The sequence below is a fragment of the Apaloderma vittatum genome, unplaced genomic scaffold (assembly GCF_000703405.1).
Source record: "Apaloderma vittatum isolate BGI_N311 unplaced genomic scaffold, ASM70340v1 scaffold16414, whole genome shotgun sequence".
NCBI lineage: Eukaryota > Metazoa > Chordata > Aves > Trogoniformes > Trogonidae > Apaloderma > Apaloderma vittatum.
Window position 1 is genome coordinate 8720 of NW_009712302.1, and position 13350 is coordinate 22069.

Consider the following 13350-nt stretch of genomic DNA (forward strand, 5'->3'; position numbering starts at 1 on the left):
CAAAACTGGAAGCAGTTCTCCACAACATACATCTTAGCGCTAATCTTCCTGAGTTTTACACATTCTAGAATTACAAAAAGAAGTGAGATCTTGTATGAAGTGGATGGAGAAGAAGTGAAGTTAAAGGAGGGCTTCTCTCAATAGCATCTATCCTATCTCTGGTATCCCAGTTTCCCCACAGTGTCACACACAGCCTAACCACACTTATCTTTTCCATAATATCACCCAAATAAAATCATCATAGAGGCTTCCTCTGATTGATTTTCTCCTGAAAATTTTGTTCGGGTCACTACCTAAGCATGTAGACATGTTGTCCTCTAAGGCACCTGTCAGGTGTATTACTAGACTTGGGACTTACCAGGAAGAATATCTGGTGTAAGAGCTTTGTAGGTCATGGAAAAACCAGTTCCATAATCCTTGCTGTCAGAAACAAATTTCAGTCTTATGCTATTGGAGCCAATCAAAATAGGTGATGGAAGATCTTCCCCGCAAAATTTCCCTGAAATATAATATCAGAGAACAATTGCTGTTTATGTCTTTAGTCACCTAAGAAAACTATTTTTGGTACTGCTTTTGGTATTTAGTTGTAAAAATATTAGGATGAAAAGGAAATTCCCTATTCATTCCTCTACACACCCTATCAACCCATTAGCCCAAATAGATGCACACTATTAAAAACTGAAAATCCTTGACACCAGAAAGTTGTATGCTGACACAGTTGCCTACCAGGCATTTTCCACTCATTTCTCCTCCCAGAATCTTTGGCTTTATTTTAGCTCATATATCCCAACATATTCCTCATGAAAACATAAGTAAAACAATGAACAGTAATATCTTCATTAGGTGTTCTTGCTGTTGAAATGAAAGAGTACACTGGCAGATCATTTCAAAGAATAAGGGCGACTCACCAATAAGTCTGTCATCTTTCAAATAGACTGACAAAGAGTCATAGTCACAAAACATTTCTGGCTCTATATCAAAGTGGGAAAAACGAAGCAATATATAGTTCCCTTCTGGTACAAACAGAGTCCATACACACAACCTGGAACAAAAAAAAATTAGTTCCTGCTCACAAAACTGCAACAAAAAACAACTCCACTGGTATAAGGAACAGTTTCTGGGGAAAGACTGTTTTGTCTACTTACTGGTTGTTTTGATAAAACTGTTTGGGACTTTCAGGGAAATGTAATTCTTCTTCATTGTCAGGGAGTTTGCCATCCTGGATGCTACAAAATGCTGCATTGCAGAGTTAAAACAAAATAGAAGGATTCAGTTTTGACACATATGCAATCATCTGTTCCCCCAAGAGCTCCCACACCTAGAGAATACTGTGAGACTCAAGACTGGTCAGCTGTACCTTGGTGCTGCTGGCAGACTGATGCTGGGTCTTCTCCATTCTCTTTTTTATTTGAGATTATGGTAAATTAGTTTTAAAAAACATAATTTGGGAGCAAAAATGAAGCACTGTCAACATGCTATCATATTTTATTGTAAAAATGGCAGTGCTTGCTTTATATTTAGAATCTGTATTTTTATACAGAAACAACTTCACTAACTAGATTTCATGCACTGCTTGAGGTTCTGTGCTACATTATTCCCACTAATTTTATTTACATTTCAATAAAATAGGGCTTTATATATGGAGCTCTCTTAAGGAAAATTCCTTTTTGAAGTCACCAGTACATAAGGACAACCCTATGTAATTTTTTTTACAGAACCACGGGGGAAAAAAGTGTATATTTAAAGCATACATTCAAAAGTGCTTTGATGAGTCAAGCTTCTTCACCCTTCCTCATTCACAGATTATATATCATATTATTTTGTGGGTCTTTTTATGCTCTAACACATATAGACAATACTGAAAAAATACTGTACTCACCTGGGGAGCTTTTCATTTTCAGATCTAATAAAGGAGGGATAGGGAAGGATGTAGAAAAAAGAAGAAAAAAAAATGACTGGAGTTTCATATTCACTATGTAGGCTTTATTTTAATCTGTGTGAAATGGTAATTTTATACAACAGAGCACTGAGACAAATTAAAATGCTTCTTAGGGACATAGTGTCTCCAGGAAACTAGGCTTAAAACAAAAGTGCAAGTTCAGGCAATGCTGACTTTGGAATAAAGAATTCTCAAGGAGCCACTTCTAGACTCATCATACATTGATAGGTCACTGCTCAGTCTAAGCAGCACAGCACTCTCTTTCTACATACTCATCGAGCAAATACTATACACTTCAGGTAAGGGAAGCAGACTCCAACTGCTGGCATCACATCAGGGGCACAGGCACATTAAGCCTGAGAGGTTAAAGACAGTTAGGATCTTCTGCACCAGTGTGACAGTATAACAGATCAAGCAAGCAAAACCTCGAGCAACACAATCGAAAATTGGATTTTCACTTCACCTATCAAGGTAGTATTTCTGCTCACTGGAGCCAACAGGCTTTAATTACCACAATAGCTAATCGTATTATTTTTCCCTGATAATACAATAGGCCAACTAGTGATTTTTCTACTAAAAAGACCATGTCTGTCTGTCTCTCCTTTTTAAATTGAAGCCAAACATATTTTTCAGAAGCTAAACTCTTTTCATTTTCCTCCAACATTATGAAGGTTTCTTTTCTCAATCACCAGCTGAAGCTGGTTTCTAATGGGAAAATTTTATTTTTTCTCCCTCACAATTTTTTTTTTCTTAGCATGGACTAGCAAAGGATTTTATACGCCCCTCCTTCGTTTTTAATTCCTCTGCATAAATTTTAACACAATCTCCAATACCTTTTAATGAAAATAGCCCAAACCGGAAGAAAATAATCATTCAGTGTCTTAATGCTCTGAGTGAAGTTCACCTCCAGACAGATTGTCATTTATATCTCCAGCTCCATGACTTTGGATCTGCCAATCAGTACGATATACTTAAAGGCATTGTGAAACGCTATAGTGCTTTGCCAGGAAAACAAAGTGAGGAATGTAAATGCTATATCTTGAAAAAGATGAATGAAATATTATTATGAGACAGAAAAGTTGTCACAAGTGAGGGACACATTACTCTGGAGATGTAATACCAGTACTCATGTTCTCCTGAATCCAGGAAAGCACCACACTGAGGTCTGTGAATATTCCCGGAGATCCTCTGTTATGATGTTTCTTCTTCTCATTACTTATCCAGCCACGAGCACATCCCATTCCCCAGGAGATGACTCCAGCGAGAGTCCAGGCACCATGCTTACGTCAACACAGAAGAGGACCTCCTGAGTCACCCTGAAAAAAATAATAAAAAAAAAAGTAAAAGCCCACAACTGACAGCTTACAGCAGTGCGTGCATACCACTGAGTCAGCCTTAAAGAGTTTACTGAGTTCTCTTTTGCGCCCTGCTAACAAACATGTAATGTAGGGATAGCAATTTAAAAAAAAAAAAAAAATCTGTGAAGACAGACAGGCTTGGGGTTTTTTTTGATTGTCATCTTTCTCCAGAATTGTCAAAGTTGTCAACAGAGGGACAGACAAATTCCCTTGTGGCTGAAGATCTGTTGTGTTTTAGCACATAAAAAGGAGTGAATTGGGTTTTCTCCCCTTATGACAAGCAAAAATCACTTAACCTTCATCTCCCTTTCTTTCCTATAATCCAAGCCAATACTTTCTACATTCCTCCTTAGGATCTTAGCTAGGTTAACTAATTAATTTATCAAGTGTTCTGAAGTTACAAAGCCTAAAGCATTATTGCACTGGGATACATTGCAAAATTTCTCTCAGGAACCTGTCATACAATTCATACAATAATTAAAATGTATTGTCCCTCAAAAGAATTCAAACATCAGAACAAATACACTCCAGATATTGACATTTATTGACTTGGGCACACAGAACTTTGAGCTTTTGAGAAACACTTGTAAGTGCACAAGGCTCTCTGTCCTCAGCTGACCTGGCAGGCATCTTTTCCTCCATCTGGAAATCCAGCACACATTATAGTGTCACCTTGGATGGGCCTCTTTAAAGTTGATAATGCTCTTGAACACTCCTCACTGTTTAGGATTGGTAGATCAACTTCATGTAAGACCTGAGGGAGCACCCCATCTGAGATACAAAAAAAAAAAAAAAATTATAAAAAATAATTGTTCATAGGAAATGCTGAAAAGTGAACTTAATGTCACTGCTAGTACAGCCAAAAAAAATACTTGGAAACTTACTCCAAGCCATTTCATGCTTACAAGCATGTTTTGATGAAGATCTGGTTTTGCATATATAAGCAGTTTTACTTTACCTGAATACATTTCAAAATATTTCAAAAACTGAAATACAGTCTATACTGCAGTGATCCACTTGGAAATAATTCACCGGTAAGCATAGAAGCTAGCAAAGATCCCATTTTGAGATTACGATTCTTATGATCAGTTGATAGTTTCTTTGGTCTGTCTATGACCTATAGAGTCAACCTCTTGGCTTCAGAAATATGGTACTTTGGAATCTTAATTTCAACAAACAATTTGAGTGACTTACTCTCATTTAAACGTCCCCAACCACAAGCAGTGCAGATATATCCTGCTTCAAACTTTTCACCTGGATCTGGAAGACATGCTGGCAAAACTGATGAACCTACACACATGGGCATGAATTTTATCAATAAGTATTTGAAAGAACAACATCAAAAGGATCCCTGTCTCATTTTTTTTTTAAATTAAAATGTATCGTTATTTTTGTGGCATCTGAAAAATTAATTTGGCGTTTGACAATTTATCTGTTGCCTCCACTTCCTAGTGTTTTGGAATGGAAAAAGAAAGCCATGAGCACCACAAGTTTCGGCCTGGGCCTTACCATTTAGCCTAAACGGAGCTGCTATCATGATCCAAACTTTCATTAGTAAAAGTCGTTGCCCACCTTTGTGGTGGCAAAGACAGACAAACCTAATGATGTGAGCTGGGGTCTTTGGAAGAGCAGGGTGTCAGGTGGACTCTCCTGTGCACCTCAATATTATGCAAAACAGACGCAAAGAAAACCTGCCCATAGGATAAAGCAAGCGTAGGGCTGAGAAGCGGCTGGCTCACAGGCCAGGAAAGAGGGGAGCAGGAGCTTCCAGTCCCTAGATGGCCACAGCCACTGCTGGAGGTTCCCCCTGCTCCTCCCTGAAGGAAGGGAGAAGAGGGCAAACAGCAGCAGGTGCAAGAAAGGTACAGGCAGCACTGCCTGCGTCCTGGGCTCGGGTCTGCTGTCCACTAGCAGTAATGTTCACCAGAGGCAGGAATCTCCACGAATGCATTAGTCAAAAAAATAAAAGCCTATTTAGTCAAATTTTAATTTCCTGTGTGCAAAGAATAATACCTTTCTCTTAAAGGGAGTACTGAGTCTGAAGAAGACTGTTTCATTCAACTGATACATTTTTCTGACATACCTCTGGTATTTCAAATACTTCAGTTGCAAAATACTCTGGAGGTTTTTAGCAGTGTAATCTGGCAGCTGTGAAATGGGTTTAAATGGAGTTTCAAGACTTTTCACAGCATCTGGGAGAAGCAAAGGCCTCACCTCCCCAGCAGAAAAAGATCACAGCTAACTACGGCCTTACTGAAGCTGAAGGCTCCATCCAGCTTCAGCAGGGCAATGTCATAGTTCATCGGCCTTCTGGGGTCAAAGTTTGGATGCTTGATAATGTTTTTAACGGGGAGCGTCTGCTCGCCATTCTCCCTGATCCTCAAATCATGCTCTCCTGCAGTGACATTCAAGTACTGGAGTAGGTTCCTGTAGAAGAGAAAATAAATTTTCAGTTACAGAATATTCAGTATGAAAGGAAAAAATACAGTTGTTTTTAAATAGAGGAGTTATTACTCCTGATATTTAATACCTTTCATCTTCAGATTTTAGAGCACTTAATACACACAGTCAGCAAGAGCTGAGCATGCCCCGTAGTACAAATTGGAAGATGAAAAGGACTGAGAAGAAAAATCATTTAGCTATGCTACTAACCATGGTTTGGTGGTCCACTAAGGAACAAGGTCCTCTTATTGTGTTTAAAAATGCTCAGTTACACTGCTTTTTGAAGGAGGAAGGAAGATTTGAACATAGAAGTACAGAAAAAGAGATCACTTCTCTAGCATTCTCAATTTATACCTTAAAAACGTAGTGCATCCTGCTTTAGGGCTACTCATGCCAGATCAGATGGGCAGTGAAGAAAACCAAAAGCAATCATTATAAATTTTATTTTGCTTCAAATTTATTCACTGGACTTCAAAAATTAGTTTTGCGTCAGCAGGCTTTATGCTGATTTACACATTGCCTGTCTTTCTGCAGTTAATATAAACTCTGCAGTTGTTGACCAATTTGACCAGGATGTGATCACATACAATGCCAAATACAGATCACATTTATAATTCCAGGTAATCCATTAGTATGAAGATTCAGTATTATCTGTAAGGGAATTAGAACCCCAGTGAAGCCATCACAAACTCAGAACTGAAACCTTCCACCATAACATTCAGAAGCCACTTATTTCCTTTTTCAGGCTGAAAATCATCACCATGCAAGAAATCATTACTATTATTCATTCACCATTGAGTTGCATATAATCTGCCAGTTGTTATTGTAAAAAAAAAAAAAAAAAAAAATATGCCCCAAGCATTTTTAGCATTATCAAAATAAAAGGTAACATTTGGATTGTTTTTAGGCTTTTCCCCATCTTTGCCAGTGACAGTTTCCTATCTGACAAGAGATACTTGCTCAAATCACAGGCTTTCTCAGCTGTAAACAGGAAATTACAGTGAATAAAGGATACTTGCAGTCACCTGATATTAGGTACAGATTTTGACCTACACTTCCAAAATCAGTCTCCACCAATCTCTGTAAGTTTACTTTGTTCTTAATTATTTTTGAGGTGTTCAAAGGTTTTGCTTTTCTCCCTTTCTCTTAAAACATGAAAAACAGAGGTTACAAATAAAAGGGTAGCACCTGTAAGTAACGGCCACAAAAAGGTGCTGCAGCACACACACATTTTGCAGTCAATGGTTTTTGTGCCCCTGCAGCCTGCTCCTGCGGTATCACATCCGTACCTGTCTAAAACGCAGTGAGCTGCCGTGACCACCCACTGAGCAGAAACAATGGTGCCTCCACAGAAGTGCTTTTGCCTTCGTTTCAAGGAAACCTGCATGGTGCAAAGAAGGCATGCCAAATGAAGAAAATCTTTTTCTCACTGCATTTGATGAAGAAAAGAGACAGTACGTGAAGTACCCTTTGAAGATTCAAATAAATTACATGCTGCATTTCAAGCAACTACACCTTCATGGTGTTCTTACACTCCTTGAGTCTAAGGGATGCTAAAACTTTGTGTTTTCCCTTTGGCTGTGACTTGGTACTTGGATAAAAGCAACACACATGCCACGAAGGCCAAGTCGCAGAGGTTCTCAGCACGCACAAAGCTTACTAGTTGAGACTTTTTTCCTTTACAGATCCCCAGGAGCACTACAAATCCACAATGCCTGACAATAGTAGGGGCTGGTAGCAGTGTCATTCGGCACCTTATTTTTGAGCAGTTTCACCCATGTCTCTGCAATATAGTAATCTACAGATACTGTTTCAGAAATAACAATAAACAGAATAAAAAATAAGTGAAGGTTTATCAGGGAACAGGACAGGGTCCACATCCTCTCCACCTGCTTCGCTGCTGTTCCAAACTGCAGGGTGGAGCTCAACAGGACACTGTCAAGTGTCAGCAAGCACAAAGTATACCTGCTTTCCTCTCTTGTCACTTCTACGAGAAGTCATGACTTTGTTCTGAAGATAAAAATCACATTTGCGTGTGCAAACCTGCCATGGGTGTGAGCCTTGTTTCACTTGGTTTCCCCCAACAATCCGAGTGAAAAGGTTAAGGTAGCTCCATGGTTTTGTCTCTTGAACTTTTAGCCCACACTTAAGATCTGAGGCGTAAAAGGGAGAAAAGAAGGGAAGTTTTAGTCTGGATTTAAGCTTTTCTACTTTTTTTGTAATATAAAGTTGGAAGGCATGGCCTAAATTGGACTAAGTACTACTTTCAGAAGTACTCCAAATGAGCACTTTTTGGTTCAATTTTATCACAAATACTAAATTTTGCCTTCCATGAGCAAATGGGTGTGTACATACATTTTAATATTCTCATTAGGCTCATGCTTACTTGAACTTTTTGATTTAACTCTTCTCTTTCAAGTAAGTTTTGGAATGATTTGGGGCTTAAATCACTGTTTCGTTATCATTTTCAGAAATCTCTTTATACACAGCATTTGTACTTAAAATACTTTGGACAAAGAGGGTTAAAATGCACAACATATAGATCTTGAGGACCAACAACACTGGCTGAATGTCTACATCTATTACCATCCCAACTTATTTCTTCTTAACTCACTATCATTATCATCTGCTATGGCTGAGAGAAACTCATAATATTTATGCGTTTGTTTTTTTCTTTTTTCATTCTTTCCTAATTCCCACTGCACCCACTTTTTTTTCTCATGTGCAAAAATACACTGAAGAAAGGCGAAAAACAGATACAAAGTTTAAAGAAAAATAGGGTTTAGGTTTTACCAAAAAGGAATTTGGTATTGGGAAAATGTACGAAAATAACTAAAATTAAAACCATATTCACAAACTAAAACTTTCCCTCTTTCTTTCAGTATTGAATAAGTCTGTTCTCCTAACATAGGCAAGATTGGTTTAAAAGTTATGAGTTAACATTTGTATTAATGTTATTATGCCAAACTTATCTATATTTTGACAAACTCTAAATCTTCTGAGCTGTGGCATCTGCAAGTCCAAGAGACTCCTGACTGCTTTACAGACTGCATTTAAAAATGAAGCAAAATGGTTATGCAAACAGCCAAGATCTGCTTTCCAGTCCAGTCCAGTCTAATTCACTAAATCTTAATGAAGGAAACAGGAACAATTGCAATCAGGAATTGTTCCAGAGAGGTGTAAGACAACAGAAGAGAGGGCTCGCTGTATTTTGTTTGCAGCCCATGGGTAACGTGGTAATTTAATGTTATTCATTCTGAATCATCAAGGAATCAGACAAAAGTTTCATAAAAATTACTCATTAAAAGATAGCTCTCAGTTACAGACTTTGGTCAGAACAAAAGCAAATTAAAACTAGAAGGTGAAACTAGTGCATCTTCTCTCTATTTCAGCCCCAACTTCCAATCCTTGTCACTGCCTAAGCACAAAACTGTTAGTATTTGGAAAATCATCAAAGTTAAAGTTAGACTTTTCATCCTACCTTTCTGAAGAGAGGATTGTACAACACAAAACTCTGCAACACAAACTATGCCCATCAAGAGTAACTGCAGCTCACCGGACTCAACACGCATCTTGGGAGGCAATATGATTGAGCAAACACAAGGAGAGTTTTTACAAGGAAAAAGAAACTCAATTACTACACTAGTATTGCAGCAGAACAGCAACTAATTGAAGTAGAAGTTACTCATTAATCCAGCTGTAAAGCACTTGCACAAATAAATTTTCCAAATATAAGAAAGCATGATTCTTTTATATGACAATATTGAAGTCTTTGCTGAAAAATAGAGGCTAAAATCCTCCCTAAACCAATTTATTTTTTCCAGCAAAATGAAGAATGAAGTTACCATTGCATGCTTTGCTAGCAACAGTTTCCCAGGCTGATCTACACATCAAAGTAGAACACACATCAACGGAACGCCAATTGCTGTTTGCCCCTACAATTTCTACAGCTTTTGAATAGGCAATACTTTATATTTCAACACTTCATATTTAGACAGTTCTACAGACCTGAGAAACATGGCAAAAGTTTATCATTTTGCTGGCAGCATGCTCAGTGTTGTACAAGACAGAGATAGATCTCTGCATTGGTCATTTTTTTTCAAAAGAGCAGCGTTTACATCCCATTTTTGAAAGGCAGCTAAGGAGAACAGGGCTCACATTTTTAAATATTTCAGTATTGCTGCAATCAGCAGCACCAGTTCTGAGGCACTTTGACAGCCAAGCTTCACTTTTAATAGCAATTATAGTGCAAGTCTCTTAGAAGGTTATTCAATTCCTAATAAGGAACAAAGCAGCAGCTGTGTTTCTTTTGTTTCTCACAAAAGAGAAAGCATAAGTTAAATTACCCTGCAAATATACTGCTTAAAACTTTTGTCTCATCGGTTTCAGCAAGTGTTGCTTGACTTAGAAAGGACTGAACAAAGTGGTAAATACAATTTAAATACCATCAGAACCATCTTAAATTCATATGAAATATATAAGCATCACATAAGACATCAGAATCATCAAAAGCAGCAACGTATTTACTCTGGATGACAGAGCTGCAAGTCTCAGCTGTGCCAGAAAGGGTAGGGGCTATTTATACCTGAGAACAAGGAAATACTTAACATAAGACAGGGAAAAATGTTCATTTTTTTTTTTCTTAGCTTAAGTGGTTGAGATCCTCATCTTCCCCTTTTATTTTTTTTTGTAAACTCAGTATTTCCACTTTCAATTTCCTACAAAACCCACAACTTTCACATGGAAAATACACCAAACACCGAAGACAAACAAGGGGCAAACAATACACTCATGTTAATACAACTCTCAGTCTTGAACATCTTCAACGTCATGACTTAACAAAACCACATCTTTTCAGGATGCCAACAGGTAAATGCAAAATATATATTCTCATAAAATAAGCTGCAACAATATTTAAACAGTTTCTCTTTGGAGGGTTAAGCCATCACAATGGACAAGACTCGTGTTTTTCAATTCTGCTCAGACTTTCAAAGAAAACAATTTTATACTTGACTCAGTAGCTCCAGTCTGTTGAATCCATTCTATTCTTTGGCCAAGGATTTAACCAATCCACCATCAGTCAACATCCCAACAATCATTTAAATATTTATTAAATTCTAAGTTTCAGTTATTCTTTGTCAGTCAGGGGGTAACAAAAACTACCTTTTTGTCTGAAAATATAATTTCATAACAAACAACTGAATACAAATCCTGTCCTAGAAACTCTTGAGTTGCAGGGGTGTTTTTCTGTTGTAAATATAAAGAACTTCTTAAGACTGCAGTTTTCCTGCTGGTCCTGTTGAGATCCCTAATTCTGCAACTTGCAAAATCTGTATCACCAGTATCATTGCAGCTCTAACTAAAAATGGTGAAGTCTTCTTTCCTTCATCAATCCATTTGTATTTTGGATGGACAAAGCAAAAACCTCAAACTCCCCCAAGCAGTTCAGTACAGTTTAGCTTTCTGATCACGCACCACAACGACATCCTTTGGAATGATACCATCCAACATGATAATATAAAAACAAGAATAAGCTACATCTGCAGTCATAAATGGTGCTGTGAAAACTACATCTGTCACACTACCAATGAGAAATAGAAACATCCGGCCCACCGGTGAATGGAGAAACAATCAGCTCATTTCAAATTTATGACAGAGAAGCAACACTTACTGTGCAGTAGCCAAAAAGGTGAGAAAGAAATAGCGTAGAAGGGCACGTTCTGTACAACCTGTTCCTTATCTGGGATGGCAAAACAGAAGAGTAGGCTTTTTTGTCCTGCTATTCTTTGTTCTCCTCTTTTGCTACCTATTTCTCATTCTCCTGAAGCTGTTACCGTTATCCTGCGTGCAGACAGAGGCACTGATGACTTTACCCACCACCCCATCAGAGCTGCTTTTGCTCCTAAGCCTCGGTGGCCTTGGCAGGCAGCGCCGCTAGCGCCTTCCCTCAAAGGCAAGCAAAGGTCAAATCTTACGACTTGATCTCCATCCACACATTTGCTCTGAATCCCAATGCAGAGCTGGCTTTGTATCCTATTAGTGTCCTGCACCTTTGTAGTAAGAAAAACAAAGCCATTAAATCACGACTATCCAAAATGGCTCGATTCATGTTTTAGCAGGTGGAGCCAGTCCCTAGCCCCAACAAAATAGTGCTCAGGGATGCTAGTCAGTCTGGTCTGGCCCTTTTTTTACTGCATGCTTGGAGAATAAAATGTTCGTAAAACAAAGTATGCTTGACGATGTACAAATGTGTATAGCTGCTTCTTCCTATGAGGTTATTAAAAATATAAACACGCACACATACAAATAAGTTTAAGACCAACAGAAACCAAAGAATAAAGATAATACCCACCATCAGAATTTTAGAGAACGATTGCTCTGCTCTTCTGGTTTTGGAGGGTATTTAAAGGGGGTCGAGGGCTGGTGGGAGGGAATGCAGGCTGATTCTGTCAGTGAGGGTTAGCAGACAACAGAGATGGTCAGACTGCTCCTCCTGCCCAAGAAGGAAGCAAGGTGGAAAACTTATTCACCTGACAATGTGAAGTTTAAGAGAAGAGGGAACAAGGAGTGAAGGACAGAGCATAGGGAGGGCAAAACAAGCAGCAAATGCTGGTTAGTAATTAACTTGTTAGAAGATCAGTAGAAAAGACACATTTAAATTGGACTGGTTTTTGTTGGGTTGTAGGTTTGTTCTGGCTTTTTTTGAACACAATGAGCGGTGCTTTCAAGGATCACTGATCATATTCGAGCAGTTTGCAAGGTCACTGCTGGAAAACTGGAAAACCTATTAGCTCAATAAAATTAATAGTTTCATATATTAAACAAGATAGAATGTCTTCAAATATTAAACTTCAGAAGTCTTATCATTCATGTATTACATTCATAAATTCAGTAGTTCTTTACCAAAAGCAGTTCAGTTTCAATAAGGTTTAAAAGTATGTTTTGATAGTTGTGCACAAATTTTGATTTTTCAGATTTTTCACCAGTTTTAGCCTACTCTGATTCCTATTACTTGATTCAAATTACGCCCAAGCTTGATGTAACAAGAAAATCAAATTTAATTTTCAAGATAAGGCCATTATTGCCTACCATTTCCCCAAAATGAAAGAAGACATTAAGATGCATATAAAAGACCCCGAATAGCACCAGCGCAAAACTCACTTCAAATTTAATATGCTTAAAAATCACCACTCCCCACATATTGCAAGAGGTTAACTCTTCATTCACTTTTTCAGCCAAAGTCTTCCTGTTATCTCCAAGATTGATATATTTAAAAGCTGAGGAAACTACTTCCTTGAAATGCTCTAGAAAGAAAACATTAAATAACTCAATTCACAAGCATGTTTTTCTCTCTTCCTCTCTCCAAAGATAGTTGCGAATACCCCTTGTGCCAGCCTCAGTTCTGGGTCAGGCTGTGGGGAGAGCTGAACATTTTTCTGTAGCCAGATTTGCTTTTATGGCTGGATTGGTTTCTTGATCATAGCCTTTAATCAAAAATTGAATTCTAGTGCCAATGAGAAGAAGGAGGAATGAATATATACACTAGATAGATCAGTCTATTCCTTTTGATTGCAGCACCCACTTAAAATTTAAAATACCTAAAGCAACCAC

General features: G+C 38.0%; 1 protein-coding gene across 1 annotated transcript in view; it reads right to left on the reverse strand.

Annotated features, from left to right (window-relative positions):
• Window positions 1–9311, reverse strand: part of OVCH2 (ovochymase 2) — a gene marked incomplete at its 3' end in the record, with an annotated part of 16310 nt that extends 6999 nt beyond the window's left edge. The window contains 11 exon segments of the mRNA XM_009867936.1: window positions 359–499; window positions 909–1042; window positions 1146–1236; window positions 1880–1903; window positions 3060–3255; window positions 3917–4068; window positions 4492–4587; window positions 5552–5724; window positions 7029–7120; window positions 7783–7892; window positions 9221–9311. Of these exon segments, the coding sequence (XP_009866238.1) occupies window positions 359–499; window positions 909–1042; window positions 1146–1236; window positions 1880–1903; window positions 3060–3255; window positions 3917–4068; window positions 4492–4587; window positions 5552–5724; window positions 7029–7120; window positions 7783–7892; window positions 9221–9311 (1300 nt within the window).
• Between the last annotated feature and the right edge of the window lie 4039 nt (window positions 9312–13350).